The 19,728-nt window shown below is 36.5% G+C and overlaps 1 protein-coding gene across 12 annotated transcripts in view; it reads right to left on the bottom strand.

Moving 5' to 3' along the window:
• The window catches only part of PDE4D (phosphodiesterase 4D), a 1,488,864-nt gene that overhangs the window by 76,111 nt on the left and 1,393,025 nt on the right, over nt 1–19,728 (bottom strand). The window contains exon 9 of one of the 12 annotated variants that reach the window (XM_073905442.1): nt 11,546–12,208. The exons of the other annotated variants lie outside the window; for them this stretch is intronic. Within the exon in view, the coding sequence (XP_073761543.1) occupies nt 12,138–12,208 (71 nt within the window). The 3' untranslated portion in view covers nt 11,546–12,137. Of the gene's footprint in view, nt 1–11,545; nt 12,209–19,728 lie in introns of those variants that run through there. 12 annotated transcript variants of the gene reach the window in all.

Genomic DNA, 19,728 nt, shown 5'->3' with positions numbered 1-19,728 from the left:
TGTGGCGGTTTCAGGAACTGTCGTCAAAAGACATCTGTCCTGTATCTTTTATCTGTCCTTTTCCATTCTTTTCTCTTTCCTCCTGGCTAGAATAAGAAGTTGATGGCTGACACTAGAGCAGCCAAATTGGACCATGAGTTGAATTTAGTTAGAATAAAGGCCATATCTAAAGCATCAAAAGGAAAGGAGCATGTGTCTTTGAAGTCTTTGTGGAACAGTGTTGCCCATTAGTTCTAGATTGCCTACTTTCAGATTTTAACAGGATAGAGAAATGAACATCTGTCTTCTTTAAGTCACTTCTATTTTAAATCTGTATTTGAGTAAAACACTTTCCCAACTAATACAAACACCAGTAAGAAAACTCTTATTCACCTATGATTTAAGACTGTATTTCAGTCTTGTTAACAAAGTGTGTTCACCTAGGCCAGGCTAAAATTTAGATATTGGACGACTGGTTGCCAGCTTACTATAATTCAAAGATATTGTGTAGTAACACATCGTTAGTTAAGAGCTTGTTCCAGGACTATCTCAAAATGATTTCTAGAAAATTTGCCAAACAAAATCCTATAAGAACCATGCTAAAGTTTCCCCTGGGGTTCAGATATTTGTCTTTCCATCCAGATTTGAAAGTCACTCAAGCCTGGAAGCCATTGCAATGGACCAAAAAGTGGTTTCCCTGCCATGAAGAAGAACACTGTCATTTCAGGGAGGGAGGTTCTCCTTTGGTCCCCTCTCCCACTCATTTATACACTTGAATACATGAATGTTTACATATTTTTTTCTGACTCAACAGTCTCTGAGCACATTGCTCTTGTTAAATCATTAAAAGCTGGAGGGTCTTTTCAAAATTCTTTCTGTGATTTATCATTTAAAGCCAATGTTCTCTCCTCCTGCAAATCCAACAGCTTTAAAACTAAATTCTTGCAGATCCAAGTCATGTCTGAAAGGTTTATAAAATGACATACTGTGATCATATGGTCAGTGCACAAATATCTCTGATTGTACAATATTTTAAGGCAAAACATTTTATGTGTAACCTCCATGAGGTTACAGAGCATGGCCTACTTATTTATTACCAAATCCCCAGCTTCTGGAACAGTGCCCCACAACATAAATCTGTTGAATGAATAAATGAAGAATCTGCCTGGTGTAGTAAAATTGTGATTTACATACATTTGAGGCTCATCTCTTTGTGTACGCTGGGTGTACACGTAGTCTCCTGGATGATTCTGCAGTACTGTGCATCTATATTGTCCACCAACAGACCTGTTTACCATAGGGACCTGTTACCAAGGGACCTGTTTTTCATAAATGGCTCCAGCATCACACTCTCCTCCTACAGTGACTACTGCTGCCCATTCTAAATCCCTAAAGCACTGTCATTTTCACTTAGATCCTGCAATACAGAAACATATTGTTGGACATACTTGGGTGGAGAGGAATATGCATGCTCAAGCTTCCTTTGAAAAGAAATCGCAACTGTCAGAAATGTGTTATCAAAATTAGCTCCATAGATTATGGACATAAATCTTCGTTCTATTTGTTCATAGTAGTGTAAACTTGCATTTTTAAAATTAAGTTAGGAAATAAAAATAGCTGTAGGAACCATTTTGGGAGAGACCTTCCATTATCGGTCTCAGTGAAGGGACAGCTGGGGTTTGTATTAGGATGGTTCCCCACAGGACTCCAGCTTTCTAGAACCCACTCGCCAGTACCCTCTCCACTTCTCTACTGCTCACTGACACACAACTAGGCAAGGGCATTGTCTAAATAGAAACTCCTTCAGTCTTTCAAAACCTAGAGCTGTCTGATCACAAAAAGAAAAACAGGATCAAAAATACAGAAAGACAAGATGTTCTGTCTGTCCAAGTGAATGCCAGCTAACGGTAATGCCATTGATAAGTTCACTAAACAGAGAAGATTTGTTAATTAAGGGGAATCTCTATTTGTATCAACTTATCAAATCTCCCTAAAACCAGTCATTTCACACATGTTGACATATAATATTTGTTTGCAAAATTTAAAATGTTAGTGACATGACTTTTTTTTTTTTTCAAGGTAATTCAGCTGCTCCTTCTCCCAGTTTCAGTATCAGTATCTGGGTTAGAATTTGAGGTAAAAGGTATAAATAAATAAGTCATCCTGAAACATTCAAAGGCAACCAGATGTTTGAGACTGTAATGTAGTTATAAGGAAAAGTGTCCTTGTTCTTGGGAGGTATACACTGGGGAGTTTGAGGATGGAGGGCCATGATGTATATAGCTCTCTCTAGGGTGGGTCAGAGAAGAAAAACAGTGTGTGTGTGTGTGTGTGTGTGTGTGTGTGTGTGTGTGTGTGTGTAAACAGAGAGAGATAAAGCACATGAAAGAGGATGTCGCCAACGGTGAGGGGTATGCATGTATTCTTTCTACTATTCATGAAGCTATCCATTAAGTTTGGAATTGTTTCCAAATAAAGCATTTTTTTAAAAGGTGATCAGAACAGTGACAATAAATAAATTATTTCATATTTGAGCATTCTTTCCTGCCCCCACTATGTATACACACCTCATACACACATAGATATACATAAGTGACACTCATTGTACTTTCTTGCCTACATAATGAGTATTATTAGCACAGTACATATTGGGAAATTTGTCTTGTAATCTGTTCATGAATTCAAGCTCTAAGTGATTCTAAGAGACCTTTTAGACAATGATCTGATTTTTAAGACAATGAATTTGAAGATGTGATGTCCTTCCTTGTAAGTGAGGCCACCCTTCCTGATATATTTAATGTGCTGAATGGGAAAAATCTGCAGCCAAGAATACTCTATCCAGCACAGCTATCATTAAGAATAGAAGAGATAAAGAATTTCCCAAACAAAAACGAAATGAGTTCATGACCACTAAACCAGCCCTGAAAGAAATACTAAAGGGGACTTTTTGAGTGAGAAAGAAAGACCAAGTGTGACAACGACTAGAAAGGAAAGAGAAAATTTCTAGATTCAATGACAAAATAAGTAATAAAATGGCAATAAATATATATCTATCAGTAACTGCTCTGAATGTAAACAGACTAAACACTCCAATTAAAAGACACAGGGTGTCAGAATGGATAAAAAAACACAAGACCTACCTATATGCTGCCTACAAGAGACTCATTTTAGACCTAAAGACACCTGCAGATTGAAATTGAGGGGATGGAGAAACAATTATCATGCAAGTGGAAGTCAAAAGAAAGCTGGAGTAGCAATATTTACATCAGACAAACGAGATTTTATATAATTAATTAATTAATTAATTAATTTTTAAGTAGGCTCCATGCCCAGGATGGAGTCCAACATGTGGCTTGAACTCAAAACCCTGAGATCAAGACCTGAGCTGAGAGATCAAGAGTCAGATGCTTTACTGACTGAGCCACCCAGGCACCCCCAGAGAAGCTACATATTAAGCCAAAGACTATAACAAGAGATGAAGAAAGCCACTATATCATAACACAGGGGACTATCTAACAAGAAGATCTAACAATTGTAAATATGTATGCCCCCAACATGGGAGCACCTGAATATATAAAATAATTAATAACAAACATAAAGGAAATCATTCATAATAATACAATAATAGCAGGGGACTTTAACACCCCACTTACAGCAATGGATGTAGCATGTAAACAGAAGATCAACAAGGAAAAAATGGCTTTGAATGACACACGGGACCCGATGGACTTTACAGATACACACAGAACATTTCATCCTAAAGCAGCAGAATACACATTCTTTTCTTTCTTTTTTTTTTAAAGATTTTATTTATTTATTTTACAGAGAGAGTTAGCAAGAACAGAAACACAAGCAGGGAGAGTGGGAGAGGGAGAAGCAGGCCTCCCACTGAGCAGGGAGCCGGATGAGGGGCTCAATCCCAGGACCCTGGGATCATGACATGAGCCGAAGGCAGACGCTTAATGACTGAGCCACCCAGGTGCCCCTACACATTCTTTTCAAGTACACACGGGGACATTCTCCAGAATAGATCACATACTAGGTCACAAATCAGGCCTCAACAAGTACAATAAGACTGAGATCCTAGCATGCATATTTTCTGACCACAAAGCTATGAAAGTTGAAGTCAACCACAAGAAAAAATTTGGAAAGACCATAAAAACATGAAGGTTAAACAACATGCTACTAAAGAATGAATGGGTCAATCAGGAAATGAAAGAAGAAATTAAAAAAAAATACATGGAAGCAAATGAAAATGAAAACACGATGGTCCAACACCTTTGGGATGCAGCAAAAGTGGTCCTAAGAGGGAAGTATATAGCAATACAGGCTGACCTCGAGAAATAAGAAAAATCTCAAATATACAACCTAAACTTACACTGAAAGGAGCTAGAAAAAGAACAACCAAAGCCTAAAGCCGGCAGGAGAAGGGAAATAATAAAGATTAGAGCAGAGAGAAATGATATAGAACCCAAAAAAACAAAAAACAATAGAACAGATTAATGAAACCAGGAGCTGATTCTTTGAAAAAATTAATACAATTCATAACCCCCTTGCCAGACTATCAAAAAGAAAAAGAAAGGACCCAAATAAATAAAATCACAAATGAGAGAGGAGAAGTAACAACCAACACCACAGAAATACAAACAACTGTAAGAGTATATTATGAAAAATTGTATGCCAATAAACTGGACAATGTGGAAGAAATGCATAAATTCCTAGAAACATATAAACTACCAAAATTGAAACAGGAAGAAATAGAAAACTTGAACAGACTCATAACCAGTAAAGAAATTGAATCAGTAATCAAAAATCTCCCAACAAACAAAAGTCCAGGGCCAGATGGTTTCACAGGGGAATTCTACCAAGCATTTAAAGAAGAGTTAATACCTATTCTTCTCAAACTATTCCAAAAAATATAAATGGAAGGAAAACTTCCAAACTCATTCTATGAGGCCAGCATTACCCTGATTCCAAAACCAGACAGACTCTCCACTAAAAAAGACAGCTACAGGCTCATATCCCTGATAAACACTGTTGCAAAAATTCTCAACAAAATACTAGCAAATTGAACCCAACAGTACATTAAAAGAATAATTCACTACGATCAAATGGGATTTATTCCTGGGCTGCACAGGTGGTTCAGTATTTGCAAATCAATCAACGTGATACACCACATTAATAAAAGAAAGGATAAGAACCATATGATCCTTTCAATAGATGCAGGAAAAGCATTTGACAAAGTACAACATCCACTCATGATAAAAACCTTCAACAAAGTAGGGCTAGAACATACCTCAACCTAATAAATACCACATATGAAAAACCCACAGCTAATATCATCCTCAGTGGGGAAAAACAGAGCTTTTCCTCTACAGTCAGGAACAAGACAGGGATGTCTACTCTCACCACTGTTATTTAACATAGTACTGCAAGTCCTAGGCTCAGCAATCAGACAACAAAAATAAATAAAAGGCATCCAAATAGGCAATGAAGAAGTCAAACTTTCACTATTTGCAGATGACATGGTACTTTATATAGAAAACCCAAAAACTCCACCAAAAAATTGCTAGAAATAATACACAAATTCAATACAGTCGCACAATGCAAAATCAAGGTTCAGAAATCTGTAGCGTTTCTATACACCAATAGTGAAGCAGCAGAAAGAGCAATCAAGGAATCAATCCCATTTACAATTGCACCAAAAACCGTAAGATACCTGGGAATAAACCTAACCAAAGAGGTAAAAGATGTGTACTCTAAAAAGTATAAAACACTGATGAAAGAAACTGAAGAGCACACAAAGAAATGGGAAGACATTCCATGCTCATGGATTGGAAGAACAATGTTGTTAAAATGTCTATACTACTCAAAGCTATCTACACATTTAATGCAATCCCTATCAAAATACCACCAGCATTTTTCACAGAGCTAGAACAAATAATCCTAAAATTTGTATGAAACCACAAAAGACCCCAAATAACCAAAGCAATCTCGAAAAAGAAAAGCAAACCTGGGGGTATCACAGTTCCAGACTTCAAGTTATATTACAAAGCTGTAGTGATCAAGACACTATGTTACTGGCACAAAAACAGACACACAAATCAATGGAACAGAATAGAAAACCCAGAAATAGACCCACAACTATATGGTCAACTAATCTTCGACAAAGCAGGAAAGACTATCCCATGGAGAAAAAGACAGTCGCTTCAGTAACTGGTGTTGGGAAAATTGGACAGCCACATGCAGAAGAATGAAACTGGACCACTTTCTTACACCATACACAAAAGTAATTTCAAAATGGGTGGAAGACCTAAATGTGAGACAGAAAATCATCAAAACCCTAGAGGAGAACACAGGCAATAACCTCTTTGACATCGGCCATAGCAACTTCTTACTAGAAGTCTCCTGAGGCAAGGGAAACAAAAGCAAAAATAAACTACTGGGACTTCATCAATATAAAAAGCTTCTGCACAATGAAGGAAACCACAGTGAAGGAAACCAACAAAACTAAAAGACAACCTAGGGAATGGGAGAAGATATTTGCAAATGTTGTATCGGAGAAAGGGTTAGTATCCAAAATATGTAAAGAACTGATACAACTGAATACCCAAAAAAACAAATAATCCAGTTAAAAAATGGGCAGAAGACATGAATAGACATTTTCTCAAAGAAAACAGACAGATGGCTAATAGACATGAAAAGATGTTCGAAATCACTCATTATCAGGGAAATACAAATCAAAACTACAATAAGATATCACCTCACACCAGTCAGAATGGCTAAAATTAACAACACAGGAAACAACTGACATTGGCAAGGATGCAGAGAAAGGGGAACCCTCTTACACTGTTGGTGGGAATGCAAACCGGTGCAGCCACTCTGGGAAACAGTATGGAGGTTCCTCAAAATTTTTAAAAACAGAACTACTGTATGATCCAGCAACTATTTTACAAGGGATTGGCCCAAAGGATACAACAATACTGATTCGAAGGGATATAGGCACCCCGATGTTTACAGCAGCATTATCAACAATAGCCAAACTATGGAAAGGGCCCTAATGTCCATCTACTGATGAATGGCTAAAGAAGAGGTTTTATATATATATATAGATAGATATATATACACAATGGAATATTACTCAGCCACCAAAAAGAATGAAATCTTGCCATTTGCAATGACATGGATGGAGCTAGAAGTATTATGCTAAGCAAAATAAGTCAGTCAGAGAAAGATAAACACCATGTGATTTCACTTATATGTGGAATTCAAGAAACAAAACAGATGAACATAGCAGGGAAGAAAAAGAGAGGGAGGCAAACCAGGAAAAAGACTCTTTTAACTACAGAGAACAAACTGAGGGTTCCTGGAGGGGAAGTGGGTTAAATGGATAATGGGGATTAAGGAGAGCACTTGCCATGGTGAGCCCTGGGTGTTATATGTAAATGATAAATCACTAAATTCTATACCGGAAACTAATATTACACTGTATGTTAACTAGCTGGAATATAAATAAAAGCTTGAAAAAAAAATACACGAGGCCACCCTTTTGCCACTTGAGATTTGGTTGACACTGGCCCATGGCATCCAATTACCTGAGAACACACCCTGGAAAAAGACAGCTGAGGCATATTGCCTAAACCACAGGCTATTGAAAACTTGGCCGAAAGTGACTAGTTTGGATTGCTGACTTCAAAAGTGCTGATGAATACAATGAACTGTGGAAGATGTATGATTTGTTTTGCACACATTTACTATGATTGATAGCCCCAATTTGGCAAGTTCGTTCACTCCCAGTGGAGATGAAAGTTTCACTGCCTTGCCTCTTTCAACATTCCTGTTGAGACAGATTTCATTCTTATTGGCCAATGTACTAACAAATCACGTATAATTTGCAGCATAATGAATTTATTAGCTACACTGTGGATCAATGCTGTACATAATATTCCTGAGTCAACATGAGCTCTTAATTAAATTTCCTTATTATAATGCCTCTGGAAATTTTTCTTCAGACTAGTAAACTTCAAGACATGAGTCTAGGTTTCAACCAGTAATTATGCTAGTAATTTTTCTAAGATGGGCCAGGGCCAGGGTCAGGTTAGGAAGTGATCTATTATGAATGGCAGTTTATAAAGCGGATATATGCGATCAAAACCACCCATAACTGACTCAAACCATTCTGTCTCAAGTTATTCTGACACCCAGAGCAGCCTCTGAGCAAGTCAGTTTCAGTTACTCCCTTATAAATAGAAAAGAAAAAAGATGGCAGTGGCAGAGGTGTGGGGAATGAAAAAGAAGTTAAAAATAAGGGAGAATAGGATAGAACTAGTTCTTTAGTACAAAACTGAAATCCTTATTTTTAAATTGAAGATCACTCAGAAGTACAAAAAGAGCAGTGAGGGAGTAAGAAACTAATTCTAAGGTAATTCCAAGGAAGGGGTTATTTAAACTAAAAATCTGACCGGGATTGTGTCCAAAACCGAAGTGTTTTGTTGTTGTCATTAATAATCATGAGAAATTATATTTTTCTCTTGGTACCTACCAAGAAAGAAAAAAAAAGGGAGGGAAGACAGAGAAGGGAGAGAGAGAGAGAGAGAGAGAGAAGAGAGAGGCTGACAAAGAGACAAAATCTCAGATGAGATTATCATGGTGATCATTTCATAATGCATATAAATATCAAATCACAGTTGTACACCTGAAACTGATTTAATATGGTATGTCAATTATACCTCAATAAAAAATAATAAGGGCACCTGGGTGGTGCAGTTGGTTAAGCAGCTGACTCTTGATTTTGGCTCAGGTCATGGTCTCAGGGTTGTGAGATCGAACTCCTCCTCAGGCTTGGCGCTGGGCGTGGAGTCTGCTTAAGATTCTCTCTCTTCCTCTCCCTCTGCCCCTCCCCCCAACTCTCTCTCTCTCAAATAAATAAATAAATCTTTAAAAAGGTAAAAATAAAAATAAAAAATAAATAAATGCCACAAGAAAGAAAAAAAAATACTCTATTGCTTATCTGAAAGTTGTCAAGGGAGTAGATCTTACAAGTTCTCATCACAAGCCAAAGAAAAATTCGTAACAAGGTAAGGTGACAGACTGTTAACTAGACTTATTGTGGTGATCACTGTACAATATACACAACTATTGAATCATTATATTGTACACCTGAAACTAATATAATGTTATGAATCAATTATACCTCGATTAAAAACAAAAACAAGAACAAAGTCTGTCAAGAAATAAAAATCCAGCTTGAAGATCCCAAAATATGCTGTCATGCCCCCTTCAAAATATAAAATTTTGTTTAAATATATTAGAAAAGGTTTTTTTTTTTTTTTTTTAAATCAATTAGTAGGCCAGTTAGCCAGTGTGACATTTACATTCTTGGTACTCTCTCAAGTGAACTTCGTGGGCTCCCATCAGAAAGCCCTGGTCGAGCTCTCATTGGTCCACTTTGTGCAAGGTGCTGGGTACACTACACAGCCTCTTAGAAAAAAACCACACAGCCCGATGCAGACGCTGTGAAAGTGGAGTTTGCTGTCAGGTCCTATAAGCTACTCATGCCCCAGTATTTTATCACAATGAATCAGATGGGAATGAAATACCTGGGAACAGGCCATAAATCTACTGGCAATGGATACTCAATATCTTGCACAACGTGGTGATTTGTTAATATAGATTTAGTCTCTTTTAAACTACTTTTTACTCCTCTTGAAAATATCAATAAACTATCTGCTTTTACTTGTTTACCAAATAACTTTTTAAAAATGTTTTAAATCCAAGAATCAGTAACCCATGAATCAATCCATCCATTAGTGATAATCCCCTCTCCTTGCTTTGTTTTCTTTTTAGGCACTGGCTTTGTTTCCTATCCTTCCAACATACAGCCTGACTTCCAAGAGTAAGGAGCATTTCAGTTGTAAAAATGTCCGCACAGTGCCCCACTTTCATAACAGGAAATAAATAAGTTTTACTAAAGAAAGAAAAGTCAGAACATTCTATGCTTGCCTTATACATCCAATTCAAGTTCACTCATACTTAATTTTCATATTTTGGGAGTTTTACTTCTTTCTGCACATGGGGCTCCTTTCATTCCCTGGCCACAAAGGATAAATGTGGTTTACTATTCACATTTGTAATGTAAATAACATATCACAAACTTTTCTTTGCAGAATAAACACTTTAAAGCTAACATTTCCTTGGAAAATAAGATCAGGAAATAATTGTCAAGAAAGTGTACATCATGGGGTGTGTGTGTGTGTGTGTATATATATATATATAAATGGATAATGGGGATTATATATATATGTATATATATAAATGGATAATGGGGATTATATATATATATATATAATATCCCATTGTGTGTGTGTATATATACACACACACACACACACAATGGGATATTATGCAGCCATCAAAAGGAATGAAATCCTGCCATTTACAAAGACATGGATGGAACTGGAGGGTATTATGCTGAGCGAAATAAGTCAATCAGAGAAAGACATGTATCATATGACCTCACTGATATGAGGAATTTTTAATCTCAGGAAACAAACTGAGGGTTGCTGGAGTGGTGGGGGGTTGGGAGGGATGGGGTGGCTGGGTGATAGACATTGGGGAGGGTATGTGCTACGGTGAGCGCTGTGAATTGTGTCAGACTGTTGAATCACAGACCTGTACCTCTGAAACAAATAATACATTATATGTTAAAAAGAAGAAGAAGAAGAAGATAGCAGGAGGGAAAAATGAAGGGGGGGAAATCGGAGGGGGAGACGAACCATGAGAGACTGTGGACTCTGAGAAACAAACTGAGGGTTCTAGAGGGGAGGGGGGTGGAAGGATGGGTTAGCCTGGTGATGGGTATTAAAGAGGGCACGTTCTGCGTGGAGCACTGGGTGTTATACGCAAACAATGAATCATGGAACACTACATCAAAAACTAATGATGTAATGTATGGTGATTAACAAAACAATAAAATAAAATTAAAAAAAGAAAGTATATATCAATAAAATATTCTGTCAAAGAATATCAAGTACACTGATAACCTAGAAATCCTGTTTCTTCCTTTGTCTCATACTGTTTTAATCATATGACATCCTGCATATCAGTATTTGAAAGCTATTGGCTATTGGGACATTTCAACATAATACTGTCCTTAAAATCTATGATCTGGGATCTCGTATAAAGAAAGTCCATTTTAGGGCACCTGGGTGGCTCAGTCGGTTAAACATCTGCCTTCAGCTCAGGTCATGATCCCAGGGTTCTGGGATCGAGTTCTGAGTCAGGGTCCTTGGGAGTCGGCTTCTCCCTCTGCTCTTCCCCTCCTCCCCATCCTGCTCACTCTCTCTCTCAAAACAAACAAACAAACAAATAAATAAATAAATAAATAAATAAATAAATAAAATCTTAAAAGGAAAGTCCATTTTATACCAATTTGTTTGGTTCCTTGGCAACTAGACCTCCTTTGATAGGATCTGAGAATTAATATTCCTGTTTCATAAAGAATGTAAGAGAGACCCAAGCATATAATTTCAAAGGTGGTCTCTGTCCAAGTACTTTTTCCTCGAACAAAGTTGTCCTAATTTTCCCTGTGTGTTTTTCAGATTCTGTTCTAAGAAATCTACCTCATTCACTTTGCTAATGGAAAATCATTGATTTCTTGATTCATTCAACAAATATTTATTGAACGTGAAGTAGACACTAAACAATGGATAAGAGGCTGGACACAAACAATCCAAGTGTACCCCCTATGATAAGGGCTCCAACAGCACATACAGAATGCAGAGACATCTAATTTGGTCTTGGGGTTGGAAGGCTAACCTATAGGAGGATATTCTTGATATATCCAAAAAACAGGAAGAATTAGGTGTGAAGAAGGAGCAAGGGTGGAGTGGAGGGAAGGAATGACTAGATGGGGAGTCCCAGACAGATCACATGGACAGAGGTGCAGACTCAGAGGAATACAGCACAGAGGTTACAGTAGAGGGGGTGTGTGCAGGAGAACAGTGTGAAATGAGACTGGAGAGACAGGAAAGAGAGGGTCAGGAAAGATCAATGATCAGTAGTGTCACTGCTTATCTGGTCATGTCCCAAAGTGCTGGGGGAGCATGGAGACATTTTTATTTGTAAGACACTGATTCTTCTTCTTTCTCTTTCTCATTCTATGGAGGATAGAAGAGACAATATGCCTTTATGGAAAGTGAGTTGAAAGGCAGAAAATAGCCATGGGTTTCTGAAAAGAGAGAAAGATAAATGATCAATACCCTGTCCCAATGAGGACTTTTTTTTTTGAAATGGACGAAGTCATCCACATTTCTGGTCTCTATGATGGTACTGAAATATTGACTAGGTTTCTGATATTCTGGAGTCTGAATGTCACTACAGGGATGAATAAACCAAACAGATTGGATTCATATGGGTTTGCCATATGACATATTTTTTTCCACATAAGATCAGAGGAAAAACTGATTTCACTCAATTTCCTGCCTTTTGTGGGTTAAAACTAAAGTCAGTGCTATTATCCCTTTGCCTATTCTTTCGTATTTAAATTTGATGTGGGATTGTGTTTTTACAGAAGAAATCATTTAATACCTTCTGCTACCTATTATTTCTTTTTTGTCATGGGTTTTAATTTTAAAAAGAAAAACAGGACATGGACTTTCTTTTCTATGAAAACCCCACGATTTCTAGACTTCAAGAACTTTTTAAGTTATCAAATAAAAAGATGTATTAATTTATCCTAACTACAGTATAATTCTTTACAGGCTAAGTATCTTGTAATATGTGCAATCTTTTATATTATCCTTATGTGGTCAGTTTTTAATAGCTCAAAAGTTAGGAATACTTCATAAGACCACCAAAATGAAGTTGTATTACACGGAGATCCTATAGTGACAAAACGTGAACCACACTGGCTTGAGGCCCAGAGCTTAAAAGTGCCTACTCGCGCTCTAGTTAGAAAATACCTATATGTATGACATACAGAATCTGACATCTCTACAGAGTATTCTGAGGTCTCAGTATCTTTGTTTATAAGAAGGTAAAACTTGTCCCTAACCCATACTGCCAACATGCTGAGATTCCCTTAGGATACAGATTTCATGTGCGTGAACACAGTTATTGATAGTGGGAGTATATTTCACACGTACTTAAGCTATCACTGTCTATTCAGACAATGAGGACAGTGAAAGTAAAAAAGTATTGTTTGGCTAGGAACTGGATCTCACTCTTCCTGCTTCATTCTTTGTTCATTTGCACACTCATTTGTCAGTTTATTCACTCAAAAATATATATTGAGCAATTTCTGTGGTAGACACAGTGACAGGTGCTCAATTCAATGATGAGTAAAACACATCTGGTTTCTATGATTGAGCATCTTGCCTGTGGAGTGCAGAGTCAAAGAATGTTAATAAAAACTAGAAATTTTAAATCTGATTTTTATATGTAAAAATGCCACCCTCCAAAAAAAGACAATTTATCTTTCAGAAGGAATGAAGACTCAGTCCATTGAGGAAGATAAACATGTAAACAAATATAAATCCGAATGATCGGTAGGTGATGGAGATTGCAAAAACAATAATAATAATAAAAGATTTCAGAGGCAGGAAGTCCTGGCTTTGGATTTGGGTTTCAAGTCTAGTCACGTGCCCTTCAGCCAGTTATTCAAGTCCTTTAAACCTCAGTCCTCTCTTCTGTAAAGTGAGGATAAAACTACCCTTGCTTATTGGATAGTATAAGAATTGGGTAAGGTACAGGCAGCTCATTAAATTGTAGTTATCATGATTGTTATTTCCTGGAGTCATGGAATTTTTCACATTGGAGGGAACATTTCAAGTTGGTCTGAAAGACAAGTAGAGTTTATCAGGCAGAAAAAGTTTGCTAGGATGTTCCAGAGAAAAGGAACAAAGTGTGCGAATTCATGTGACCAGAATTAAAATAGTTTCTTGGGAGAACAGCAAATGGCTGAGTGCAGGTGGAGCATAATGGTATCCAAATAATTGATTTTTCTACCTTTTCTTTCAACTGATAAACATAGGAAAGCATTCTAAAAATCAATTTAAATTCTTCTTTCTCTTTATCCTTTCTCCATACCCTATACCAATGAAATACATACATCTTTTAGAGTAACTCAATGTTAAGAGACTTGGTACATCAAGATTAGCAGATTTCACAGCACTGGACAAAAAAGAGAAAGACAACTTGAAAGCAAACATGTTTCGTGTGAGAGTTTGAGTGCTCCAGCAGGTTTAGAAGACACAGTTAAAGTGCTAAAAACTGGTTCAGAGGTATTTAGTGGAGCTCCTACCACCATCTCGATCACTTTTCTACCTAATAAAAAGCGATTTCTTATCACTTATACTATTTGTGAATTCTCTTCCAGGAAGGGAGTTCCTTTTTTAGGCAATGGGAAAGCCCTCTCCTTCTTCCCTGAGAGATTCCTGAGCAATCACCAGCAGTGACCATGAACACAGCCAGTACTTGTGTGGGTCCTCTTGTGCATGGCACCTGAATGACTCGCACTTCCGGATGGCCGTGTAAGCCTTCATCCAGACTCAACTCTTGGCAGTCTTAACCCGACCTGGGGCTGTGTCAATATGTAGCTTTTCTCTGTTGTAAGGACCAGGATTTTTAAAATTAAAACTGTCTACTGCTCTGATTTCTGAATATGAAAGTATCTTTCTTCAGTATAGATTATTTGGAAAAAATTGCAGAGAGAACAAAATTGAAAAATTGATGTATTTCTGTCTTATCTTTCTTTCTTTCCCTAAGTAGATCCCTAAGAGATTTCCAACAGGGGAATTACTAGGTCAAAGGAAATAAACATTTTTAAGTCTCTTGATGTATACTGTCAAATTGGTTTTTTTTAGAAATATTAGAAATGTTTAGAAAAGCAATTTCTGCTTTTACAGGTACTGAGAATGTCACATGATATTCTAATCAACATATAATAAATATGTAAAAACTTGGCAAATATGTTATTTCTTTGTTTTAATTTCTACTTATTATAAGAAAGATTAATTTTTATTTTATTTATATTGTTTTCCTTTTTTTAAGTATAGTTGAGATACAGTGTTACATTACTTTCTTTTTTTAAAAAATTCAATTAGCCAACATATAGTACATTGTTAGTTTCAGATGTAGTGTTTAGTAATTCATCAGATGCATATAACACCCAGTGCTCATCACGTCACTTACATTACTTTCAGGTGATTCAACAAGTATGATTCAATAAGTCTATATCATCTATGCTATACTAAGCCCACCACAAGTAGAGGTATGATTTGAAGAAAGATCAATTTTTAAATTTATATTTTATTTTTAGCAAAGTTATATAGGCACGTAAATAATTTAATAGTATTATACCAAGACAAAAAAAAAATAAAAATCCCCTGCACTGCCGCCTCTCCAACCCCTGTACATACAGGTACCTTTCATTCCCCAAAGGTAGTCACTTTCAAATTCTGCAGCTGATTTATTTGCTCTATTCTTCTATATCTCTAAATAACTTACCTGTATTGCTACTTCTTAATACTTCAATTTTAGGCATCGGTTATTGATATTCAATTAGAAGATGAGAATTTAGCTTCTCATCTATTCATACTTCTTATCTCCAATCCTTCTAATATAGATTGTAATTTTGGTTAGATTGAGTTATTGTGTTTATATTAGTGGGACTAAGGAAACACTATAAGTAGCTTAAACTATGTTGGATTAATTTTGTTTTCTTCACAAGTTTTTGCTTTCTTTGTAGTTGAAGATTCTTGTCTTGTTTGTTTCCTTAAATGTCTGTAAATTTATGATTAATTCAATCCCAAATTTTGCCCCAACTGCAAAGCTCTCCTCTTAAGTATGGTTCAAATACATCAATAATTTTATCATTTTCTTTAAGAAATATTTCCCAAAGGCCTCTTCTGATCTAGAACGGTTATTCCCTATATCTGTTGCACAGCTGTGACTTTGGGATGTTCCTTCATCATTATCCTGATGATAATGTTTTTTAAAGTTTACTCCCTTGTTTTGATAAGCACATTTCCAGGAGCTTCCTGAGAAAGTATGTATCCAAGGCAAATTTGTCGAGGACACACATCTTTGAAATTATCTTTATTGTACGCTCACTCCTGGTTAATGACTTGGGTGAGTATAGAATTCTTGGTTGGATCATTTTCCCTCAAAACTTAAAAGGCAGTGTTCCACTGTTTTCTAGGTTTCAATGTGCATCTTAAGAAGTCTGATGACTGAGGCGCCTGGGTGGCTCAGTCGTTAAGTGTCTGCCTTCGGCTCAGGTCATGGTCCCAGGGTCCTGAATCGAGTCCCACATCGGGCTCCCTGCTCCGTGGGAAGCCTGCTTCTCCCTCTCTCACTCCCTCTGCTTGTGTTCCCTCTCTCGCTGTGTCTCTCTCTGTCAAATAAATAAATAAAATCTTAAAAAAACAAAACAATGCATCTTTATAAAAAAAAAGAAGTCTGATGACCTTTTGATTTTTGATCATTTGTATATGATCTGATGATGAGCCTAAGGATAAGTCTTTTATATTCATATTGTGCCGGATGCTCCTGTTAATGAGTTCTGAAAATTTTTATTCATTTATTGCCTCCTGCAGTTTTCTCTTCCTTATAGAATTTGTATTATTTGGATGTTAGATTTCTTGGGCTGGTCCTCTAATTTTCTCATGTTTTTTTCCTATATTTTCTATTTCTTTGTCTTTTGGTCTATTTTCCTGATGATATTCTAAAATTTATCTTTTTATTCTATTGAATTTTTTTTATATCTGCTATCATATTTTACTTGTCAAGAATTCTTCTTGTTCTCTAAATGTTCCCTTTTTTATAGCATTCTGTTCTTGTTTCATGAAAGCAGTGCTAATAATACTGATAGATACATTATCAACAATAACTCCTCTTTTCTCTCTGAGCATATTTTATAAGTTTGCTTCTTCCTCCAGCATCTGTACTTCTTGTAAGCTGGTCTTTTAAAATTTATTTTGGTTTCCATCCTTCATTTAAATACTTTCCCCAAATATTTGGTAAATCTTATCTGGCTACTCATATTTAGATTAGAGCACTAAAAATTGGATTGGAAGCTCTGTTTTCACAGTAAGATTTGTCAACCATAATCTTTACCACAGAGTGATCTGGATGGCTGTTTCTTTGGGTCTTTTCTCTTGGGCTGGTGAATTCTCCACAGTGTGCTTCAATCTCCTGTCCAGAAGGTTTATGCATAGTTGGAAAATCAGTGGAGTAAAAAGACTGGAACTCTCAATATTTAAAACTCATTCACCAAATAAGTGAGTATCTATATTTTCCAGCCTCTATTATAACCTCTGAAGTAAAAGCGGTAAATAAAATTGAAAAATCCTTACATTATTATGAACAAAAATATGTAAATGTTTACTTAATCCCTCTCTTTTCAGGATCACACCTCAATTTTCATCTATGCCTGCTGTTTCTCAGTCTGAAGACTGTTTTATACTCGGGCGTCTGGGTGGCTCAGTTGGTTAAGCGACTGCCTTCGGCTCAGGTTATGATCCTGGAGTCCTGGGATCGAGTCCCGCATCGGGCTCCCTGCTCAGCAGGGAGTCTGCTTCTCCCTCTGACCCTCTTCCCTCTCGTGCTCTCTATCTCTCATTCTCTCTCTCTCAAATAAATAAATAAAATCTTAAAAAAAAAAAAAGACTGTTTTATACTCTTCTGGGCCACTTTCTTACACCATCCACAAAAATAAGCTCAAAATGGATTAAAGACTTAAATGTAAAACCTGAAACTCCTAGAAGGAAACAGTCAGTAAGTTCTTTGATATCAATCTTAGTGACATTTTTCGGTTTTGTTTTTGGATCTGTCTCCTCATGCAAGGACAACAAAAGCAAAAATAAACAAATGAGACTATATTAAACTAAAACGTTTTTACATAGTGAAAAGAAAATGAAAAAGCCAACCTACTGAACGAAAGGAGATATCTGCAGATGATATATATATATGATAAGGGGTTAACATATAAAATATACAAAAGAACTCATAAAACTCAATATAAAAAAAACCAGTCTGATTAAAAAATAGGGAGGACCTAAACAGACATTTTTCCAAAGAAGATATACAGATGGCCAACAGACACATGGAAAGATGCTTCATATCACTCATCCTCAGGGAAATACAGATCAAAACCACAATGAGATAACACTTCACAACACTCAGAATGGCTAGTATGAAAAAGACAAGAAATAAGGAGTGTGGGCAAGGATGTAGAGAAAAGGGAACCCTCGTGCACCACTGGTAGAAATATAAATTGATGCAGCTACTGTGGAAAACAGAATGAATGTTCCTCAAAAAATTAAAAACAGAACTATGATACGATCCAGCAATTCTACTTCCAGTTATTTATCTGAAGAAAACAAACACACTAATTTGAAAAGACATATGTGCCCTATGTTCATTGCAGTGTAATTGATTGGTTTGATTTGATTTATTTGAGAGAGAGAGAGAGTGCATGAACGGCAGGGAGGGGCAGAGGGAGAGGGAGAAGCAGACTCCCCTCAGAGCAAGGAACGGGATGCGGGGCTCAATCCCAAAACCCTGGGATCATGACCTGAGTCAAAGGCAGATGTTTAATAGAGCCACCCAGGCGCCCTGCAGTGTTATTTACAATAGCCAGGACAGGGAAACAATCTAAATGTTCATTGATAGATATATGAATAAAGAAGATGTGTGTGAGAGAGATATATATATCAGAACATCACTTGGCCATAAAAAAGAATAAAATCTTGCCATCTGCAATAACATGGATAGACCTGGAGGGCGTTATGCTAAGTGAAATAAGTCAGACAGAGAAAGACAAATACCATGTGATTACACTTATTTGTGGAATCTAAAAAAACAAAACAAACAAACAAAGCAAAACAGAAACAGACTCACAGATACAGAGAACAAACTGGTAGTTGCCAAAGGAGGGGGGGATAGGTAAAACAGGTAAAGGGATTAAGAGGGACAATCTTCCAGTTATAAAATAAGTAAGACAAGAGGATGTAAGGTACAGCACGGGGAATATAGTCAATAATATTATAACAATTCTGTGTGGCGACAGAGCTAGGGAGACTTCTTGTGGTGACCATTTTGTAACGTAAATATCAAATTACTATGTTGTACATCTGGCACTAATATAATATTGTATGTCAATTATTCTTCAATAAAAAAGTAAAGAAAAATTTTAAAAGTCCTTTAATGGTTTCAGAAGGTAGAGGTGTTAAAGGTGCTAATTGCTCTGTCTCAGCCAGAGGTTCAAATGTTTTTTTAATATTCTAACTTGTCATTTATCTATCTTCTTTTGTGAATTGTCTGAACATACCTCTGATGAATTAACATTGACGCTTTAATGTTTTCCTTGCTTATTTGCATGAGCTCTTTCTTTGTTAGTGTATTAACCAATGACCCGAAATATGTTTAGGGTGACTGATCTCAAAGCCCACTGAGTAGTTCTAGTGGTTTAGAATGTATAGAGGTTATGAATTACTTAGATGGAAAAGATGTAATAAAACTTACTCTGAATATTTTGCCAAAATGTATGTATTTAAAAATCACATAAACAACAATCTTCAATCACTAGACTTTAAATTTGTAAAAGACAGATGTTGATCTTTAACTATATTAATTCAATAAACTTCCATTGAACAGCTGATATGTGTGAAGCACCACATCCCTAAGAGTACAAATACTAAGGGTCTGAGTCCTTTTCTTTACAGGATTTTCAGGAGAAAACAGATC

This window comes from Callorhinus ursinus, unplaced genomic scaffold (assembly GCF_003265705.2).
Source record: "Callorhinus ursinus isolate GAN/ISIS: 27379988/994484 unplaced genomic scaffold, GSC_fseal_2.0 scaffold23, whole genome shotgun sequence".
NCBI classification, from domain to species: domain Eukaryota; kingdom Metazoa; phylum Chordata; class Mammalia; order Carnivora; family Otariidae; genus Callorhinus; species Callorhinus ursinus.
Note: the sequence above shows the minus strand (reverse complement) of the source record. Positions and strands in the feature narration are given on the sequence as shown.